The 21,692-nt window shown below is 60.3% G+C and overlaps 1 protein-coding gene across 2 annotated transcripts in view; it reads right to left on the reverse strand.

Annotated features, from left to right (window-relative positions):
- Positions 1-1,170: 1,170 nt before the first annotated feature.
- LOC117641059 (protein Skeletor, isoforms B/C) overlaps positions 1,171-21,692 on the reverse strand; it is a 49,357-nt gene continuing 28,835 nt past the window's right edge. The window contains exons 2-13 of one of the 2 annotated variants that reach the window (XM_034378166.1): positions 15,223-15,378; positions 15,046-15,130; positions 14,554-14,665; positions 8,813-9,051; positions 7,587-7,767; positions 6,729-6,749; positions 6,189-6,367; positions 4,920-5,016; positions 4,600-4,843; positions 4,088-4,519; positions 3,850-4,013; positions 1,171-3,778 (exon numbers count right to left, since the gene is read on the reverse strand). In XM_034378166.1, the coding sequence (XP_034234057.1) occupies positions 3,599-3,778; positions 3,850-4,013; positions 4,088-4,519; positions 4,600-4,843; positions 4,920-5,016; positions 6,189-6,367; positions 6,729-6,749; positions 7,587-7,767; positions 8,813-9,051; positions 14,554-14,665; positions 15,046-15,130; positions 15,223-15,378 (2,090 nt within the window). In that variant the 3' untranslated portion in view covers positions 1,171-3,598. The remainder of the gene's footprint in view (positions 3,779-3,849; positions 4,014-4,087; positions 4,520-4,599; positions 4,844-4,919; positions 5,017-6,188; positions 6,368-6,728; positions 6,750-7,586; positions 7,768-8,812; positions 9,052-14,553; positions 14,666-15,045; positions 15,131-15,222; positions 15,379-21,692) is intronic. The other variant, XM_034378173.1, reaches the window with a different exon arrangement.

Raw genomic sequence — 21,692 nt, forward strand, 5'->3', positions numbered from 1 at the left:
CATTTTCAGTTTGTCATTCGCCGCACCGCCACGCCGCGTCGCTTCGCGGTCTGGGCGGCACGCCTCGCCGCCGGCAAGTAGTGCAGTAAGTGGCAGTCCGCGACAGTCGTCGCACTACTGCCAACCTGAACACCGGCGTGACAAACGGCCCAACCTAACCGCGGCAAAGTCAAGGACCTGCTGCTGCTCTTAATCACCGGCGTATTGCTAGCTGCGTGGCACTGTCTGGGGCACGATTTGGGCCCCAGAAGGATGCCGCGAACACGGGAAGCCACGCCGCGGCGTGTTTGCTTTAGGTCTGTTTTCATCGTCGCGGTGCTGCTGCGAGGCCCGCGCACAATGCGGCTGATCGTGAGAGCGGGCGTGGCGTGGTGCGGCGGGGCGGGGCGGGGCGGGGCGCACCGGACAGATGACATTGCTCGCGCCAGGCCGTGCTCCGCCGCTCCGCCATGCAGGTGGGCGTGCCGCTCCAGCTCGGTCCCCTTTGCAGTCCCCTCTTGCTTCCGAAACGCGAACGCGGGCGTTCCAGGTTCACCAGCTCCGGCAAATCCGCTCGGAACCGTGCGACTTTCACAAGAAACAAATCTCCGAACGATAATTTCATCGTTGCCCGCAGGTGAACCTGGAGTGTCGAACGTGGACGACGACGTCGCCGCCCTTCTCGTTGGGATTCCCCTCACACGTGCGCGCTGGCCGCGCTGGCCGCGCTGCAGCGGAGGGAGTCCGAACAGACGTTTCGTCGCTGTCTCCCTCGCACCCCTGCGGTACGCCCCTTGAGTGCGAAAGAGACAGAGCGACGAAACGACTCTTCGCGTTCTCGGGCGGATGACACTCCAGACAATGCAGGCCAGGGCCCAAATCTCTTCGTCATTACATTTCGTGGGCCGCGTCGGCAGGGCGTGGCAGGGCGTGGCGACCCGGCATGGAAAGTGCACGCACCATTGTCCCCAGCGATGTCCCTCTCGGTCTCGTCTTGTCTGCGGCCTTGGACGACAGTGGAACAGTGATCAACTAAAATCACTCAAAATATAAATTCCAGACGTACGGTGCGGCGGCTGGTTCCGCCTGTTCCGCCCGGTCCGTAGGCAGCCCATCGTGCGCCCGTGCTGCGGGGGCAGAGTGAGAGAGTCGGTGAGGGGATTACTGGGCTACAAGACCGAAATGCGTGGCGATGTAATAAAAAGAAAAAGTTTATTCCAAGAGTCAAAGCTACAAAACTTGGTTTTGTGCCTTTTACAGTCCCCAAGAGCCATGCAGTACGCTACTTTTATTTCACGACAAAATCGCGTTCGACGCGAACGATGCTCTGCAAAGCTCTTCTCATTCTAATACACAACTATTCTCGATAAACAATACAGGGCTCTCGTCATCGCATAGTTTAACTACACGAATCTAACGAGAGCAAAACGTTGACACAGTTAAGGTGAACTTAGCATTATTGTCTGAAGTCACGCTGGTTTAAGTATTTCTGGTATAGAGCTCTACATGAAGTCGTCTTGCGACGGAAATTACAATGCTTAACAGGTATTCAACACAGTTCTCAATCACTCGCAGATATGCATTATTGTCATCAATAGACCTGCGCAAAACGCTCGTTTTCTTATTTTACACAATGAAATACATTAATAATATTTCAGGTAACGCAGGTAATACAGGTCGTTACATTTTGTAGAAACGCATCATTATTGTCTTCTGGCGCTATTTTATTTCTATTAAAATCGAGAAACTGACTATTAACAGTATACAAGATATGACCTTTCTTTATCTAAAGTTTAGCACAAAAAAATTAGTTTTATTGTCTTTAATCCAGACATATATATTTAAATCACTCGGCTACTAAACACCTTAATTTTCAATATATTTACACAGGGGTACTTTTGCTTATGGTACCGTTTTGTTGGCTTAAGAAAGTTACAAGTTCCGGACATAACCTTTTGAAAAACTGTTTCTAAAAAAGATTTTGAAAGCTTATTGATGGATATGTAAAGGACATATTTATTTGACCGATAGACAGTTATGAAATCAGGTCTGAATCACATTCGAATATCAGAATTTTGCATTGGAGTCAAGTAGATAAGATATGGCACTTCTTACATATTTACTTTCTTTTAGCCAAAGTCAAAGTGATACCAACAATTTCTATTTATGATGAAATAGTCTGCAGACATTACATGACTGAAAAAACCCAGAAATGATATGCCTCAAGAATACATTTTAATGATTTCTATTCGCGGCCGATCTAGTAAACTGTGATCGCTACATTCCATGTGGCATGCGTTTGCGTCTTACACTAATAAAGTTTATTGTCATTATCTCAAAAAAACACTACTAGTAATCAATATAAAACAGTAAGGCCATAAGGCTGCATAATATTATTGTCAAATTATACCTCTCAATACCTCAATATTACAAAAAGGAATAAGAAATATATTCCTTTGGGACAAAAGGCATCTTAAAATTTCTTGCAATGTAACAGATGAAACTTTTAAACTGAAAGCTCTCTCCAAGAAAGGGGCATTGACATCCAAAGTTGTCACTCATAATTGGACTTCATACTTGCATGTAAACAGCTTTGGGTGTCAATGTCCCATATTGTGCCAAAGAAATTAAACGGTTTTGGCATTTTAGTTTGATGAGGTAATGTCATTTTCTGGCATGTGGTAGGTTCAGCTACTACTTCCAGATAGAATAAGCACCATAACAAAGATTTAGCTTAGAATTAACATATAAATTGACCAAATTGCTAAATTGACCAATCAACATTTAACGCAATGCACATAAAACTCAACAACCACATATTCATAAATCTTGCTTATAACAATTTCTTGTACAAGAGTAATATTATATTTACAATAGGACGTAAAAAATTACAACACATCTAAAACATAGTAATGATGAATGTGTGACGACCACAAGCAATACTAAAAAACAATTTAAATAAAACTTCAAATTCATTTTACTTTCCTCACTCAGCCGATAACTAAAATGAAACCAACTGCCTCTTACATCACATATTGTCAAAGTCGTTCAAATTTTCGATTTTTACTACAGAGCCGACACATTAACAGAAACTTACGCCTATTTGAAGAAACCTTACCTCTAATAGTGAAAATTATTGTCACCAATTCAAAATATATCAACAAGTCATTATTGTCAAAGTTCCCACTGTTTTGGCACACGGACAGTGACGCACTTCCGGTTCTAGAGACTCCTTCCGGGCATTCCCTTGTCCCTTTTCGGGCGCCAACATTCAAAAAACCGCGCCCGCTTCGAGGTGCACCAAAGTTTGTCCGTATGGCCTGCGCCGTGGTACCAGCCACGCCGCTTACAGAGAACTACCCTCGGCAACAGGAACGACCCTGTCACTACCCCTCGCGCCAAAGGATGCCCGTTGCCATGGCGACTGCCTCTCGCGCACGGAGTAGCGACGTGTCACTCCCGCTGCCGCAACGATAGCACGCGGTCCTAGATAACAGTTTTCTTTACAGTGAGCACGGCGGCACTACTCGACCTGAAGCCTGCAGCCGCCTTCTTCTGAGTAGCCTTATCGAACATCACAATCGGGTTACTTATCAATACACAGCGGCACGCTTGGTGCTCATCTCGCGCAGGCGGCGAGGGCGGGCGACGCCATCGCCAGGGCCACCGCCAGGACGGCGACGAGGCCGAGGCTGGGCAGCGCGGCCGCGCCGGCCGACAGGTTCTTGCTGTCCCGCCGCGACTGGGAGCCGGCGTCCACCACGTGGATCTTCCAGCCCAGGTTGTTGTGGGTGTAGCACTGCGAAACAACGGGCGCGTGTTGGCCGGACACACACACTCACAAACACAACAGCGACTCTCTACACTCACCTGGTAGTACACCTCGTCGGGGGTGTCCGCCGCCACGGTCCAGTTGAGCACGGACGGCTCACCGTGGTCGCACTGCAGCGTCAGGGTCTTCTTGTAGTCCTCCAGGTTGTCAAAGTCCGCGTACCTGTCGACGGTCTGGTGCACCCACTCGCAGTACCGGCCGGCTGCAACACGGGAACAGCGAGTTAGTGGCGGGCATGATGTCTCTGGCGCGGGGGGTGTCGCCGCGTCGCCTCACCGGCCGTGGGGTAGGGGTAGCCCTCCTTGTCCGTGTCCACGCCGGCGAACACCCTCTGGCGGCGCTGCTCCTCGGCGGGCCGCTGGCCGTAGCCGCCCTCGGGGCTGTCCGTGATGTAGAAGGGGTGGTAGCGCGCCGGGTTGGTGCTGTCCTTGCCGCCCTCTACGAGGAAGGTGTAGGTCTGGCCGCGCTCCACCGTGATCTCGGGGATGAGTTTGTCGTTGATCCACCAGGCGATGCCCCAGGACGGGTGGCCCGTGATGGGCGTGTAGCCGCGCTTGCCGCCCGCCGGCCCGATGCGCGCCGTCAGCGTGTTCTCGTTGTGGATGGTCTGCGTGGGCCACGGCGCCAGCTCGTTCTCCTCCTGGTTCGTGTACAGCGAGTTGGTGCACTGGTGGTCGTTGCGCCGCGAGAAGTCGATGCGGATGTCCTCTGCAACAGGAATCGAATCGCAATGTGAATCGGAATGCTACCGCCTGCCGGTCCGCGGTCCGGCCTCACCCTCAGCTTACCGGTGGTCTTGTCGGGCGCGGCGTGGCTGTTGGCCTCGTTGCGCGAGTTGAGCGGCCCGATGGCGGCGATGACGTTCACCTCGCCGTGCCGCGGGATGACGCGGTCCTTGATGGGCTCGTTGGTGACGAGCGGCCGTGTGTAGCGCACCGTGAGCACGCCGTTGCGCCGCTCCGCCGACTTGAGGATCACGTCGTTCTGGCCGCCGATGCGCTTGTCGGGGCACACGCCATTACGGCCGTCGCACTGCGGGCAGCACAAGCAGGGTCAGATCCCGGTGGCGGTCGACGGCCAGGTCGGCGGGGTGCCCGTCGTCACTCACCTGCGCCGTGGCGGACATGTAGTAGTCGTCGGCGTGGAAGATGGCGGCCTTGGCGTCGTAGTATGCCACCACCACGTCGCCGCCTACCATGGAGGCCCTACGCAGACAGCCGCTTAAAAGGGTGAAGCTAGCATGTTGCAGCATGGATCGCAGCAACTCAAACGCTGTTGTTGTTTCACTTAGTTGAAACGCGTTTTAGTTGAAAAGACAACATGGGGATACAGTACACTTTTGTTTCGAAGAATGCTTGTATTATTCAGCCACTACAATACAACACGTGTTACAGAGTGTCTACAGGGAGTCCTGTGTGGTTCACAGCAGCCGCAGCGCCCGCGGGCCGGGGGCTAGGCAACCCAACTCGCTCGGTGGCCTCCTGGACCTGGCCTGCCTTTCCCTCTCGCTCGCCCCCTCTGCTGCAGTGCGGCCCGGGAAAGGAAGGGAGGTTCGCACAATGGAGCTGAATCTGCTCGGCCAGCACTTTGGGCTACAATGCCCCCGCATGGCGCCCGGCGTAAGCGTGGCGGCGAAGCGGCCTCCATCCCCTGCATGACGGCCAGCAGGGCCAGAGCGGCCAGGGCGAGGCGCGGTACGGCACTCGCCAGGAAAAGCTTGCCCCGCACGACGCGCACACACACTCGCAACCCCTTCCCCCAACTGTCGACGCGGCGGTGCGGAGCAACGGACGAATTTTGGGTGGAACTACCCCGCCGTGAAAAAAATCTCATTCAACGAACGTTAATGAAAGCAGATGATACGGGGTGGTATGAAGGTATCATCTGCTAAAAACAAGAAGACTTGTTCGTGCTGCGGTGCGAACCCCATCCTCCTCCTTCTCCTTTGTGGTTTGGTCTACCGCCTCTGTCTATCCTCTGCTCCTGCCTATCGTCTATCCCGGTCTATCCCGCTGCGCGCGGCGGTACGAGCGGCGCGGCGGTGCTCGGCGCCAACCGGGCAACGCTGGTGTGCGCCAGTCATTGTCCAGGTGGCGTCCGCCAGGCTGCCTACAACAAGCCTGCAAACACTGCGCGTCACTGCCCCGTCACACCGAGGGCCTCGTACACTGGTAAAACTGAAGCAGGACACTGAAAACAGGACCAGAACCGAACGTGTGGCCTCAACAATGGATTGCTCTTGGAACTTGGAATGCATCGGTGGGGTCACACGCTCGGTTCTAGTGCCATTCAGCGACTCTGGAGCTCAGAGCCCGTCCGGGATTTTGAACGCCTCCACCGGACTTCTGGCCCACTGTGGCCTCCACGGGGTGCTCACCTGCCCTGCTCGCCGCTCAGGCCGAAGGCCACGTACTGGTCCTCTCGGATGCGCGCCGAGAGCTGGATCTCCACCAGGTCGTCGTGCATGCTCCACTGCACCTGCACGCGCTCGTCCAGCATCTCCCTGCAGTTGCTGAGTGGCTCGGCGCTGTCCGTGCCGCGGTCCGGCGACGACGTCTGCAAGCAAGACCGCCGTCACATCGCGCTGCCGGGGGAGGGTGTGGTGGGGGAAAGTGTGCGGGAAGAACGCATCGGAAAATGGTCAAGAAACGCCTCGGAAAATCAGGAAAATGGCAGCCGTCACAGTCTACACAGGATAACGGGAAAAGTCAGTCGGGTTCAATCTAGTCAAAGCAGTAATGAAAAAAAAAGTAAATAAAACATGCTCAGGTACGGCTTGTATAGCTCAAACAACAAACAGAAAAAAAAATGATCAAAAATAAAAGTGGTTGGATATGATTTTTGGTTTATTTTTCCGTGGGCAACAGCGAGGCAAGTTGGAGTTGCAGCTTGCGCTTTCTGATCCCGCCGTACTTACAGGATTGTACCACCACTCAGGCTGTGGCGTCCGCGAGAAGCAGCAAAGGAACAAAAAACAAGCTTGGTTACATCTATTAGCCAGCAATGATATTTGACAGTGTGCTCCAGACAGGGTAGGCCAGAACGCAGCGGGCGCCTTTCTGGCCTACCCTCCACTCGACTTTCGGCAGCAGAGGCTTCGAAGAGAGGCAATACGCATGCCAACAGGAAATGAGGAAGTGCAAGGCTGGCAAGGCGTCCTGGAAGGAAGAAGCAAAGACCCGCAAGGATGTTTGACCGGGAAGCCACGTCACCACGTGACTCAATGTGGAGAGGGAATCAGATTTGATAAACGTGGAAGAGAGTCTCCAACCTCGAAACCTGAAACTGACACCCAGCAGCTCAAGATTCACGTACCTGCAAAATTCAGTCATAAAAAAGCACCTACGTTGCTTGGTTCATAAGATGCTAGAGCGGAGCAGCTTTTTTGAGCTGTAGGCTAGAGAATGGGTGTATTTCTCTCTTAAAGTTCATAAACTTTAATGGGGTAAACTTTATTTTGTATCAGTAGTCGTATCCTGCCACCTGTAGCTACACAAACCATTGTTAAAGAAACGCGGATATGTGGGTCAATAATACTACCGTGGCTGCAACAATATAAAAGCCACATTTCTCGAACAAAACAACAGTCCGCCACTGTCTCCCGGGCGTTCTATCCCTTTCTCTTGTTGCCGCCGGGCCTGCGCCTGCGCGACCCCTGAAATGCAAACACGTTCCGACGGGAAAACGCGCAAAGTTAAAACAAGGACATCATCGGGACTCACGCTCAATTAAAAGTCAACTTTACCGGAAAGCGAAGCGAAAATTTGAACTTTACCGTGATCTTGGTCTGGCCTAGCGCAGGCGGCACGTCCAGGTCCTTGGGGATGTTGACGTGGCCGAAGTTGTGGTGGTAGGTGACGCACCACATGGCCAGCCAGTCGATGTCGTACACGGTGATGTTCTCGGGCAGCTGGATCTCGATGTCCTGGCCCTGGTAGCCCTTGAGCGGGTCCAGCCTGGGGGACAGACACCGACATCAGTGAGCGGGGAACTAAAACAGCGCATACAGGACAGCCCCAAAATTATAGGCCTTGAATTTTGGACTTTGTCCGATCGCCTCCCCCAATCGAACCGTCATGTGTTTGATTTTGCAGACCTAAAAACGTTGTCTGCCGCTGCCATCGTGTCCGCTTGAGCAGGCCCGCTGGCCCACTGTGGAGTGGGGGACGTTCCTAGCCGTCTCATCGCGGTGCATAAATTAATCCGCGCGGGACACGGCGCTGAGCCGGGGCTGCCGGGGCCGACCAGGGCCGGGACGGCGGATGTGGAAAAGCCGACGGAGATACATCCCCTCAGCCCGATCGGCAGGGATTATGTTGACATGAGCGGGAGATCTGACGAGGCCTGCACCCTCCCTCCCACCACCAACCCTCCCTCTTGTCTGCTCAGACCGCGCCAGGCCACGCCAAGCCGCGCCTCAACCCCTAAACTGCCCTTGATAGTGCACGCAGACACACACACACACACACACAGAGAGAGAGAGAGAGAGAGAGAGAGAGAGAGAGAGAGAGAGAGAGAGAGAGAGAGAGAGAGAGAGAGAGAGAGAGAGAGAGAGAGTCGTGTATTGTTCCGGCGCCCTGCTCAAACACCCGTTCTGATGCCGCGAGGGGAAAGAGAAGAAAATTCGACGGCAGCGCGGCTGGAATAACTGGTCCGTTTGCTGTTTGCTCCGAGATTGATCCTGGAGGCACTGGAAGTGGAGCCACGCTGGAAGGCGCTGGAACGAGGCGCTGGAAGGGCCCTCAATGCCGCCCAATGCGCGCACCGTCCGGATGTGGCGCGCGCTGCATACGCAATGGCGGCGGACGGGCCGGGCCGGGCCGCCCTCAGAGCCAAGCAGCCCCCCCGCTTCTTTGCATTGCGGGCTGGCTGCAGCGACGGGCGGAAACTCGGAGCCTCGGCGAGGAAGTGAGTCACAAAGAGAGAGACTGCTCCAGGATCCCAGACGCGCTGCCCCGCAGTCCCCGACCTCGCCGTCGACGACGGCGTCCTTCTACTTACTTGCCGACCTCGTTGGGCACCTTGATGCCCCAGGGCCCCGGCTCGGTGCCGTTGCCCACCCAGAAGTAGGCGTCCGGGGCCGCGCCGTCGTAGTGCAGGTTGGGGATGTAGATGGTGCGCGCGTCCAGGACGGTGATGTTGCCGGAGCGCAGGCCGTGCGCCAGCCGCTTGAACTCGGACAGCACGCGCGGCTTGGGCGCCTGCAGGTTCACGGGGATGAACACGTCGCCGAAGTTGACCTGCGGGGCAAGGACAAGTCAGAGGCGTGCGAGGGGCGCGTTCCGCGCTGCGCGTCGGACGCCGTGCTGCTATGCAGTCCCGCCGACGCGGCTGCATGCGGGCTGCCCGCCCGCCGGGCGCCATTGCCCCTTACGGCGGCCGCCGGGTAGGCAGTCCCGTCGCGCAGCCGTGTCGGCGGACTGCATAGCAGCACGGCGTCCAGCCTGCGTTCTTCCTCCAGCCAGTGGCTGCTCGTCTGCTCGCCGTCCTGCCCAACGGTAGGCCGTGATAATGGAGCCTGCTCGGCCCCCCTCCCCTCCCCTCCCACTGGCCGACTTCTTCATTTCCTGATTCCATTCTATCCGCGCCATTGACGCCGCGCCGCACCACGCCGCCACCCGCCGGCCGGGGCAGCGCGGGGCAGACCGAGGGTGGACGGCCAGGACGGCGCGGGATGTGGCGAGGCGTGGGATCGAATCGCGCCGCCGGCCGCACTTTTTCCCCTCCGCCTCGGCCGTCTTCTCTCGGTGGGGCCCGGGCGCAAACCGCGCTCGGTACTACCTGGCTCCCCGCCCCGCCACCTCGCCGGGACGCCCCGCAAGGGACGCGTGCTTTGGGGGCGGCCCCTCCCAAGAACCTCGGCCGGGGCCAAAGAGGAGAGGCAATGGTACCGAACCGGAGAGAGGGGCGTAAGCTGGAGAGACTATAGCCCGGACGGGAGTAAGACGCAAGACGCGGCTGGCGGGGGGCTGCCTCATGCCGAGGCATACCCCCGAGAATATCGGCCGGCACAGCCACGGCCTGGCAAAAAACGCATTGTCGGTCCGCTGCTGCATCCGTGTGACAATAATCGGTTGAGTGATGACGTCACGCTCTCCGCCGCATCCTTGTTGCGGGCCTCGCGTTTGGCCGCACGCCCAAGGTGGGAGGGGTGTGCACCCTGTGCACGCCGCGCGCACCGCGCACCGCCCATTGTCGGGGCGAAGCTCGCCGGAGCGAAGCTCACTGGAGTGTGACAACGCGGCGAACGGCGCGAACACGGCGCGCATTGTGCCTACCCCTTCCCGCACGCGCGTGCACCACCGTGACGCCCTCCGTGACGCCCTCCGTGACGCCCTCCGTGACGCCCTCCGTGACGCCCTCCGTGACGCCCTCCGTGACGCCCTCCGTGACGCCCTCCGTGACGCCCTCCGTGACGCCCTCCGTGACGCCCTCCGTGACGCCCTCCGTGACGTCCTCCGTGACGCCTCCGTGACGCCCTCCGTGACGCCCTCCGTGACGCCCTCCGTGACGCCCTCCGTGACGCCCTCCGTGACGCCCTCCGTGACGCCCTCCGTGACGCCCTTCGAGCCGCCCGGGCCTCGCGGCGGGGCGGTGGAAACAAAGAGGAAACGCTGTGACGCGCACCGCGAGCCACGGCGGCGGTCCCAGTCCCAGGGGCGGCCAGGTTACAACATCCGCCAAAACAAGGCGCCACGGCCACGGCCGCGCCGCGCGCTTCCTGGAACTGCCGCCAGAGAGCGCGCGAGAGACGCGTCGGGCGGACGCTTCGCCCCGCGACGCTCCACAAGCAGCAGCTCTAGCAGGCCGACGGCTGCAGCCCTGGAATCCTTGAAATAATCGACTTTACCGACCCCCCTTCCCCACCCCCTCCCCCACCCCCGGCCTCTTCCCTGCCACGCTCCCAGCGCTCTGTGCTTCAAACGACCAATAAGCCCCTTTAAAAGCGGCGGGGAGGGGGCGAGGCTGCGAGCTGGCCCTCCCCTACTACGTACTCTACTACTGCGTAGTACGCGCCGCCCCGCCACGCTCCGCCACGCTCCCCGCGCTACGCAGTGGCCCCCACGGGGCGCGCAGAGCCCGGCAGAGCCGTGGCTCCGTTCCAGGTTCAAAATAAAGGGTTGCCGCCCTCTCCCGGCCGCCGGCGGGCTGGCGGTGCCCGACGCGGGCCCTGCCAATTCCTGGCGCTGTGTGTGTGCATGTGTGTGCGTGTGGGCGGCCCGCCTTTTTGCGTTTTCTTCTCCCACGCGGGAAAATGGCGGTCGGACGGTTTCATTCTTTTCGTCGGAAAGAGGGAGAGAGTGCGCCGCGGGTACGGACGGTCTAGTCGGAACGTTTAACTGTCAGGTTCCTGATCGATGGAGCCGGCAGGCAGGGAGGCAGGCAGGCAGGCAGGCAGGCAGGCAGGCAGGCAGAAAGGCAGGCAGGCAGGCAGGCAGGCAGGCAGGCAGGCAGGCAGGCAGGCAGGCAGGCAGGCAGGCAGGCAGGCAGGCAGGCAGGCAGGCAGAAAGGCAGGCAGGCAGGCAGGCAGGCAGGCAGGCAGGCAGGCAGGCAGGCAGGCAGGCAGGCAGGCAGGCAGGCAGTCTGGCAGGCGGCTGGCAGTGCGCCGAGCTGCGTAGGCAGTACAGAGGAGCGGCGGACACGGTGGACGGTCTACCTGCAAACGGCCTGCGCGTCTCGGATCTCGGAGCCAGCGACGGGGCTTGGGGCGCGGGGAGAGGCAAACGCGGGATTCGGGATTAAATTTCTGTTTCGAGCGCGCCCCGCTTCCGGGCCGTCTCCGAAACGAGTGCGTCGAGGACGGTCGAGGAAGTTGCGCCCATTCCAGCGGAGCTCTCGGCGTAATCGGGAAACTTGGGGCGTCCGTCATGCGCCGCGTGCGACCGTGCCTCGGCCGTGCCTCGGCCGTGCCGTGGCCGTGCCTGGGGCGGGCGCCGCGTCGCCAGGACGACGGCATCCTTTAGGGCCTCCACGGCGTTGCCGCGGCCCATCTGTCTGCAGCGCCGCGGAGTGTGTCGCCCCAATCACGGCGTCGTGGTGCGTGCTCCAGGACGGCGGCACGGCGGCACGGCGACGCCATGACGGAGGGGCTGCCATCCCTCGCTGTCGCCGCCGGGGCCGAGCGGGGCGCGGCCCTGCGGGGGGCGGCGGCCAGAACGAGGTCGACGCCGAGGTCCTCCAGAGCCTCGTCCAGAGCACGGTGAAGACGCGGCAATGAGTCCAGGCCAGACTTAATCAACGGCCAGCGAGGCCGGCGAAGGCCAGCCAATCCGGGATGAAGCCGGAGTGCAGTCAGAGCTAGCGCAGCCGCAGCCGCGCGGGGCCGTGCTGCCATGGCAGCTGCCCCCGGAGGGGCCCCCGGCGGCGCGCTAGCCCCGCCCCCGGCGCCACCCCGCATGCGCGAGGCCCTGCTCGGCCCCGCCCCCACCGCGCGCCGCCACGCCGCGGGAAGGCCGGGCCGGGCCGCCCTGGCATTCCGGCAACCGGTCGATACAAATATTGTAGCAAACCGCACCGCAATGCTCTGCTGGCTCTGCTCCGCCAGGCTCCGCTCCAGAGGGGCTGCTGCCCAGCCGCGGCGGCGGAGGCTTGACAAACGTTTAAAATCCGTTCCGAACGTGAGCCGCAGGCTCAGGGCGAGAGCGTGCGGCCTGCGGGCAGCCCGAGCTCGCGGTGCACCGAGGCTGTGGCGGGCTGGGCGTCGCTTGGCGTTCGGCGGAGAGCGCGGTGGGGCTCCAAGGCCGAGCCAAGGCGAGCCAAGGCGAGCCAAGGTCACCCGGAAAACGTCCCGCCGCGTCCTCCGCCCTGTGGCCTTCCCTCCACCCTCGGCCCTTTGTTCACCGAGGACCGTGGACCACTAATTAACATGTCAGTCAGGCGCGCGCCCTCTTTCCTCTTTGCGTCGGCGCGTCGGCGCCAGCAAACAACATCTTCCTGCGCGACGGCCTTCCAGTCCGGTCACGGCACCGCTGGAGGAAAAGTGCCTGCTGCGGACGGCAGCCGACGGCGGAAGCATCCCCGGGCTCGGGTTCGGGGAGCATCGCATAAACCGACGTGGAGGTACTCGGTCGCGTCTCGCCGTGCTCGATTTGGCCAGCACTTAGCTGTCTCAGGTGGCGGCGTGCGTCCGTCCGCCACACTGTGTGCCGCCATTGCCTCGCTGCCGCACTGCGGGGAGCACGGTTAGCTCGTGTTTTGCACTTTTGCAAGGCTCGACATGATACTGAAACGCATGCGAACGTTTGCATCTCAGCCGCAAAGCTCGCCATGCAACCGAGAGAACTGCAAGGCAATGCTTACGTCGTGCCTTGCAGATCCGCACCCAATGCCTTGCAAAGGTGCAAGGACCGCTTTGCCGGTCCCGCAAGGAATGGAGTGCGGTCTGCCCGGGTCTGCCTTGCAAAAGTGCAAGGCAGCCCTCACACTCGCACAAGAAAAATGCAAGGGACACCTTGCGATCCGGGTTGCAATACTGCAAGGCAGCCCTTGCACTTCCATTGCAAGGCACGCTTCCCGATGCGCCTCTTCCTCCTCATCTTCTCTTCATGGAGCATGCCCCAAAGGGCTGATGCGCAACTGGGTGGGTGGAATCGAACCCCGGTCCTGTAGCTTCGTAGCGCGGACGCTTACCCCGAGACTACAGGACTTGTCGAGGTTCCGACGGCGCCGTACTCCACATGGCCCGAGCGCGCCGGAGGGGACAGCTGCTGCGTGCGATGGTGGGGGTAGCCTTGCAGTCAAGACGCAATGGTCTGCTTGCACTGTTGCAGGGCAAGCCCGAGGGCAAGCCGCAGGCCGAGGCATGCGGAATCGCAAAGCAGCCTTTGCATTACCGCAAGGGACGGCCTGCATCGTCGAAGTGCGGATGGGCTTGCAATTCTGCAAGGCCTTCCATGCGACTGCGCAGGGCAAACCTTGCGTTTTGCACCGTTCTGCCTTGCAGAATCGCAAGGCGGGAGACAGTGCAATGAATGCCTTGCGTTTCTGCAAGTTTTTACTTGCAATTATAGGAAACGCATACACCACGCTAGGTGTTCCTTGCGAAAATGTCATTTGCAAATCGAAATGCAAGCCTTGCCTTGCATTTTGCCTTGCACTTGGCCGAATCGCAAAAGGCGGGACCACAGTGAGGGGCGGGGAGGGGCGGGGAGGGGGCTGTTATCAGTGCGACGCAGCACGGCGCAGGCAGGCGCAGGCCCATCGGTGCAGTGCAGCGATGCAGCCCCCTCCCCCTCCCCCCGGCGTCGGTCCGAGCGAAATGGCCAATAAACTACTCGTCGAGTCCTCGGCCGCATCCGGACAAGTCAAACATTTGCTCGACTCGCTCTCTCAAGGCCTACCCCTCTTCGAAAAAAAAAGCCCGCACAAAAAACTCCTTTTTCCAAGTTTTGGCGCTTGCCTTATCGTAGCCAGCCGCACGCGGAAATTAGAAGGCGGAGCGAACGCGCCATTCGGAGAAGGCGGAGGGGCGGCCGGTGGATGATCGGCAAGTCAAAAAGCAATAACCGCGGAGGATTCGCGCGGCGAGCGGCCCGCGCGACGAGGGCGGCCCACTGTGCGGCCTCCCCCAGGTCACCCCTGCAGGTGCGGACGGTTGTCCCGCCCAGTCGCCGCGGCTAGTGAGAAAGAGAGCGACGCCCTGCTGGCTGCCAGCTCGGGCTGCCGGCCAACTTTCAATCACTCCCCCCCCCAAAAAAAAAGCGGCCAAAGCGGGGCTGGCGGAGCTGGCAGCCACTACTTACCGTGAAGCGGCGACACCACACGGCCAGCCACTTGATGTCCTTGATCTTCTTGCCGGCGGGTAGTTTGAGGAACAGGTTGGTCTTGTTGTGTGCCTTGAGCACGGGAGGGTCTCTGCCGAAACAAAAACAGACCAGCCCTTGAGGATTCGGGTGGGTACACAAAACAATACTATAGTTTGGGAAGCGCGCTTCTCTATGATAGTTGCTTTTCAGTCCGGCCGATACACAAGTTTTCTCCGTTTGCTGGTTCGACTTGTCACCCCTTTAGCAAAACTGCCCCCCTCCCCCTCTTCCAGTGTCGTTCCAGCGGCTCCGGCAGCTAGTCGCGGCAGCAAAGCCGATTACCCCGCGGGAACGGCAGCAAAGTGGAGAGGGGGGGGGGTGCTTGCGGACCACGCGGCCGTGTTGTTTTCCCCCGGGGGCTGGATTCAAATGGGGCCGCCAAAATCAATCCTTTCCTTTCCCTTTCTTTCCTGTCGGCCTCGGACTCACCTTCCTTTAAAGTCTTCGGGGTACGGAATCAGGTCTCCGTCTGGGGAGGGTCTCGGTGTCTTGTTGCCCACCCAGAAGAAGGCGTCTGCAGCGAAAAACAATCAATTAAAACAAATAAAGAAAAGTTGCCGGTTTCGTGCGCGTCAGAACGATTAAGGTGAGACGAGGTAAACGCACCGGGCGCCGTGCCGTCGTACGAAAACTTCTCGATGAAGATGATGTTCTCGTCCACCGCGAACGCCGTCCCCTCAATGCCGTGGGCGTAGCTGGCCAGGGTGCCGATGTACTTGCCGTAGTACGGCTTGCGGGAGTTGCTTCCTCGTGCGTCCGAGCCTGCAACAACAACAACACATTATTTAAAGCCAACAACAACAACGAGCAGAAAAAAGTACGAGGCAGTGTAGGAACCGCCTTTTTGAATGCGGTTCGCGGCAAAGGGTTCCGGGCGCGCGGTAAACGCCGCGTGGCTGTGATCACCTGAAAATCAATGCCCCTCCCCTCCGCGTCCGGCCAGCCACGCACTGCCTGGCTTCAATTTCACGTCGCACAATGCGACTGTTACTCGGCCCGCCGGGGGATTACGCTTAACAAATAGCCGGCCGTGTGGAGGCCGTGGCCGCGGCCGTGGCCGTGCAGGGAGGGAAGGGGAGGCCGACGGGCCGCCGAGGCCGCGCGTATACTCCGTGCGTAATCCCGTCACAACATTCCTTACAACGTCTGCAGATTATCTAGGATCTGCTGACTACGCCCTGCCTCGCCGGGGAAGCTGCCTCCCCCTCCTCCCCGCCCGCGCGCCAGTCGGGCCCCCTCCGGGGCAGGGGGAGGGGGGGATGGCGACAAGAGAGGGGCGGAGCGGGGCGGAGTAGCAATGAGGGGCCCTTGTCAACACGCGGCCCTTTAGGGGCCTTGACGGCGTGGGCCTCCAGGCGCCTCCGGGCCACGCGCGTCCACCAGCGCCACGCAGCGACGCACCCCCAGTAACTTCGTTCTTTCAGTGTCTGTGTGTGTGTGTGTGTGTTAGTGTGTGTGTGTGTTGGTGTGTGTGTGTGTGTGTGTGTGTGTGTGTTGGTGTTAGCGCCTGCAGCGGCCTAGAGTCTAGAGGCAGAGAGCCCCGCGCCGCCCCGCACTCTCGCGTGCTCCTGGAGGAGACCGTGGAGTTTACGAACACTAACGCCGCGCAGCACCGCGTCAAGGAAGCAGCAGCACCAAGTTTTCTTCGCTTGACTTGCCTTTGTCGCGGAAACGCGCCGCCGTCGCCGTCTCTCGTCTCTAGGCCGCTCTCCGCGCCCGGAAACCCGCCCCTCTGTCTCCGTCGCACTCGCAGGACGCCCCCCGTGCGCGCGTGCGCGTGGGAGAGAGACAGACGAGACTCTTCGGAATCGGTCGGCTGGCGGCCGAGACAAAGCGGCTGAGTCGGCGCAACGTGCGTCCCCCGGACTCCGCGCTCCCCCAGCCAGCCAGCCAGCCAGCCAGCCGCCCGGCCCGTTTAAAAATTATTAATGGATTGGATTAGAGTGTGGTGGAGCCGACGACGGCCTTTGAGGCGAAATCAAGTCAAAACCGACCGAGTTTCTAATGGCGAGGACTTGCCGGGGGCCCTAGCGCGCCGACACACACACACACACACACACACACACACACACACACACACACACACACACACACACAGAGGCCCAAGTGGTGGGCTCGCCCGCTGGCCACTACGCCCCGCCCCGCCGACGCGGCGCACAACAGCAGAGCTCTTTGCCTGCAAATTGATTCACCCCCGACTAGTGCAGAATGCCGAGCGTGATGGAGCCATTGGATAAAGTGTTAGGGAGGGAGGGCAGCCCCTCCCCTCCCTCCCCTCCCTCCCCTCCCCGCCGACCCTAACGCGCGGCAGCCAGCCAGGCATAATGAACACAACCATCCTCGCAATGCCTTTTTCATCAAGTGCTCTCCCTTCATCGAGTGCTCGGCGGCGCCTCCCCGCGCCCGGCCCGGCAGCAGCCCCGGCCTCGCCTTCACAAACACGCTGGTTGTTTAGGGATGCCATTCGATTCCCCTTCTTAGACGACTTTTAAACGAATTTTCGGCGCGTGGACCAGAAGTAGATATTTTCCGGCGGCAGCGCTGGGCGGCTCGGTCGGCGAGGACGCCGACGACGAGGACGCCACCGCGACGAGCGCCACCAAGCTGCACGCACACGTGGTCGTTGATGGCGACGGAATAATTCGCGGTGGCGAGGCATCAATCCTGGTGTATCCCCGCGGGACCAGGAGGGTGGTGTCGGCGGGACGGAGCCGGTGGCGGATCGGCGGCACGGCGGCGAGGGAGGGTGGGCGGCCTCGGCGGCGGCAGCGCCCCACCGCGTCAGCAGCTCATCACGGTCGTGATCACGACCGCACGCTGCTGGTCAGGGCGGCTCATTCCCTGCTGTCTCTCGCGCACCGTCGCGGCACGCCTCAACTGCGACAGACTGACGAAACTTCCTTCGCTTTTTCCGGATCCTCTGCTTCTCGACAGGCGTGCCATCCTTCGCGCGGCCCTGGGCAGCCTTCAACCGGACACACGGAGGCGGAACAGGGAGAGGCTCGTGGATTGAGACGTCGCGACGCGTCGCGAGGACCCTAACGAGGCCGCGCACGGCGAGCACGGCTCGTGGCAAGCACGGCAGCACGGCAAGCACGGCCAACGGGGCGCTAATGACATAATCTCCGTTATCGCAGATCGCCGCTCCACCAGTCAACCCCCACCCCACCCCGCTCCCCTCTCGCCGCGCACCCCTCACTCCATTGCCGCGAGCGCGGCCAGCCCGGCGGCCAGCCCGGCCACAGAGGCGGGCAGGCAGGCAGGCAGGCAGGCAGATCGCACACCCCTTCGCTCCACGCTCTCCGCAGCAGCCTCGGCGCCGAGCCGCGCGCCGCGCACCACCGCAGCGCACTTCATTACCACGCCGAGGGTGCAGTCTTCGGGACGGCAAGACGGCGCGCCGCAGCAGACTGACTTCGTGCTTCAATTCTCTGTCTCTCTCGCACCGGTGCGAATCCCCCCTTGCGTGCGAGTCAGAACGAGCAGCACTCGAAGACCGGCCCTTCGGAGTCCGAAAAGTGAACAAGTTTGAAGACGGCAGGGACGACCTCATTAACGCGCAACTTTTCGTTTACTCTCGGCTCATAAGTAAAAATCGAAACGGATTTCCTTCTTTCCTCTCGCCGCTGTCTCCGTTTCCGGCGAACGCGTTCGTAATAAGTTCCTGGAGGCGGCAGGCCTGCAGGGTGGCGGGTGGCGTCCCCATCCCCGCTGGCGCCGCCGCCGCCCTGGACTCCGTTGACGAGATGCTAACAAGCGATAGTGGGTGCGACGACGCGCCGTGCGAAACAAGCGCCGCCGTGCCGCCGTGCGCCCCTCCCCTCCCCTCCCCTCCCCGCCACGCCACGCCACGCGAGGACGCCCAAAGAGCGACACGGCCGCCACGCGACCGGCGCGCGCCGCCGCCCCGGGGGAGGGGGATCTCTCCACTACATCAATATCACGGTTTATAACCGGAGGGATGGGAGAGAGAGGGGGGGGGGGTTCGGCACGCGCGCCTTCATATTGGCCGGCCGGACTGTTCATCAAGTCGCTTCCTTTCTCTAATTAAAGGGCGGCCCTCCGTGTTTACAAGGTGGGCAATAAAGTTCCAAACGGAGCGACATCTATCCGCCCTTCGCTCGGCTACGACGGGGAGGCTTCCGTCTGGCACATTCGCCAGTCTAAACATGCTACATGCCTAGTGGTAAAATCAGACTCTAGAAACAAAAGTGTTTTCTGAAAAACATGTACTTTTAATCTCCCTTCTTCGCCGACGTGGTTATCGCTATTTGTTCTAAAGTGGCGTGGCAGCGCGGCAGTTCCGCAGTCCGTCCCGAGGGCTTGGCCGGTGGCTCGGCCGAGGGCGTGTGGCCGGGAGATGAGGACATCATGTCTCGTAATGGGAGTCGCTGGACGCATCTGTTGCTGTCTCCGATTACCAGGCAGTCATTTCCCTTGAGAGCTCGCGGTGGGGCCGAGCCGGGCCGAGTCGGGGGTGCAATATGATGATCATCATGAGCGTGTAGTGGAGGGGCGGAACCGACGGCTGGGGGCGGGGACGCGGGAACAAGTGGTCGCCCTGGGTGGCCGCTGCGGCAGTTTGAGCGGTGCGTCATCCGAGCGGAAATCACTTTGGAATCGAGCCGACAACATTGGAGCTGATTTTCGCAAAGCTGTCAGTTTAATCTTCTCGACTGCCTCAACTTAAAAAAACTGATACTGAAAAACAAAACATTTGCAGCCACGGAAAAGATTTTACAAACACATTAAAAGTCTTAAACGAAGGAAACTTTGGAAGAATACAAGGTTTTAAATCCCGAGTGCTGTGATTGTTTCTGAGTAGTAAGTAATACCCCAGGTCACCCGCCGCCATCTTGAAACCCCAGGTCACCTCGCACCGTCGGACCCCCAGGTCACCTAACCGTTAGGTGACCTGGGGATGCGAGGTGACCTGGGGCGAGGTGACCTGGGGCGAGGTGACCTGGGGTTTCAAGATGGCGGCGGGTGACCTGGGGTATTACTTACTACTTTTCTGTCTTAGCGAAATTGTCTTTCCTTGACGCGAACCGGCACCGAGCGGATGACGTCACCGGAAAAGTATTTAACGCGGAAAAGCCGTTTCTCCTTCCGGTCTGTCCCGGCACGGCAGAGCCGGGCAGAGCCGGGCAGAGCCGCATCAAAGTCAAGTCGACGGGCTGCCGGCGAGTTGAAGGCGTCGCGCCGCGTTTGGAGCGGGCGGAGTGGATCGGGTGGACAGGCAGGCAGCGCGGCCGGCGAGAGCGCGCCCCCGGAGGGGCACCGGACGGGCACCCCGATGAGAATCACTTAGCGCCCCCGCGGCCCGGCCGGCGGGGACACCATGGGGGACACTGCGCAGCGACGCAGCGCCATCAGATAGCACGTCGCCAAGAAGGCCGTGCAGGCCATGGCAGGCAGCGCCGAGGCCAGGCGGTCGCCTCCAACTTAGACTCGGGATAAGCCGGTAATTAATGCCAGCCATCCCCGGCCACGCCGGGCCACGCCCTCCCGGCGATCAGCCGTCCAGGCGGTGGCAAAAAATGACAACAATACCCTCGGACACCGCTTTTCGGAAAGTTTGTTTGATTGGTCGGCCTGGATCGGATGCAAAGGCCTCTCCCGCCAACTTTATGTCCGAAACGCAGCCCCTTGTTGTCCTTGCGGAGAATGCGAGGCGGTGCGAGGCAGTGGCGGAGGGGCAGTGGCAGAGGGCAAGAGGGCGGGCATGGAGGGCCTGGAGGGTGGGCGAGGGCCCCGACGAGCCCCGCGCCGAGGCAGGCCGAGGCCCCGCCCCGCTGTTTGCCCTCGCCACACCCCACGAGGCCCCGCGGGGTGGCGGCCCGGCAGCCAGCCACGCAGCCAGCCACGCTGCGCCTTCTCGACGCGGACCTTGCGTGCGCTCGCCGCAACCCGACGCCCCCGGGCCTTCGGGCTGCAAACTAAGATATCGAGATGCGCAGCGCGGCGCTTTGGCGGCGCTTTGGCGCGGCTCTGCCCCGGGGCGTCCACCCGCGCACTCCGGGACTCGTGGCCTACAGCCGCGGGGGCTCTTTATCTCGTCTCTCTCTCTCTCTCTCCCGGCCGCGCAAACAGGAAAGTGGGGGATTAGCGCAGTGTGTGCGCGTGTGTGTATTTTGTCTGTCCGTTTGTCCGTCCGAATGTGTCTGTCTGTGTGCGCGTCGCCTCCTCCCTCGTTCATATTCTGGCGCGTTTTCGCTGCAATTTCGTCACTGCCGCCCCCGCCGCCCCCGCTGCGCGCGGGGGCCCCGATAGCATCTCCATGACGTCACACGCCCCGCCGCGCCGCCCCCGCCGCCTCCGCCCCTCCAACGAGGGCGTGCGTGGGCGGGGCGGCTCATCAGCGTCACCGTGTCACCGCCTCCCCAGCCAATGGGCTTCCACTGTTTTATTTTATTTTTCGTGTGCGCTGCGTTTCTCAAGTGCCTCTTCCCTGAAAGCACTGCCGAGCAACAAAAACAAGGTAGTCCTACTGCCTTCCTGAACAACCAGCATGAATCCCTTTCCAATTTGGTCCATAAAAATAATGAGTTTGCTCGGTGAGTCCACTGGCCGCTGTGCACGCGCGGGACGACGGACCGAGGTAAACTCCAGGACGAATGCCTAAACGCCCCCTCCCCCTTTTAGCAGTGGGTGACGTCATCGTGATGGATGGCCCCGACGACGGGCGCGCTGGCTGGCTGGGCGCTGGGCTGGGCGCTGGGCGCCACTGGGCCGATCCAGAGCAAGTGCGCCTTCCGTCTCTCTCGCACTCGAGGGCGTCGCCTGGGGCAGCCTGGGGCAGCCTGCGGGTGCGAGGGAGACAGAGGGACCGTCCCTCATATCCGAATCACCGCGCGGGCCGCGCGACGCGCTGACCTGTTTTCTATCGCAGGGCAGCGATAAATAAAACCTCACTCACAAAAAAAGGGGGCCGTGCTAAACGTTGCAAAGGGCGTCGTGTATACACTCTGCTCCGCGGAATAAAACTCTCCGACACCGCCACCCTGCTCCCTGCCCGCGGCCTTATGCGACCGCGGAGCAAGTTTCGGAGTGCCGCGCTGCGCCGAGCAGCACGG

Source organism: Thrips palmi, unplaced genomic scaffold (assembly GCF_012932325.1).
Source record: "Thrips palmi isolate BJ-2018 unplaced genomic scaffold, TpBJ-2018v1 HiC_scaffold_1, whole genome shotgun sequence".
Taxonomy (NCBI): Eukaryota; Metazoa; Arthropoda; class Insecta; order Thysanoptera; family Thripidae; genus Thrips; species Thrips palmi.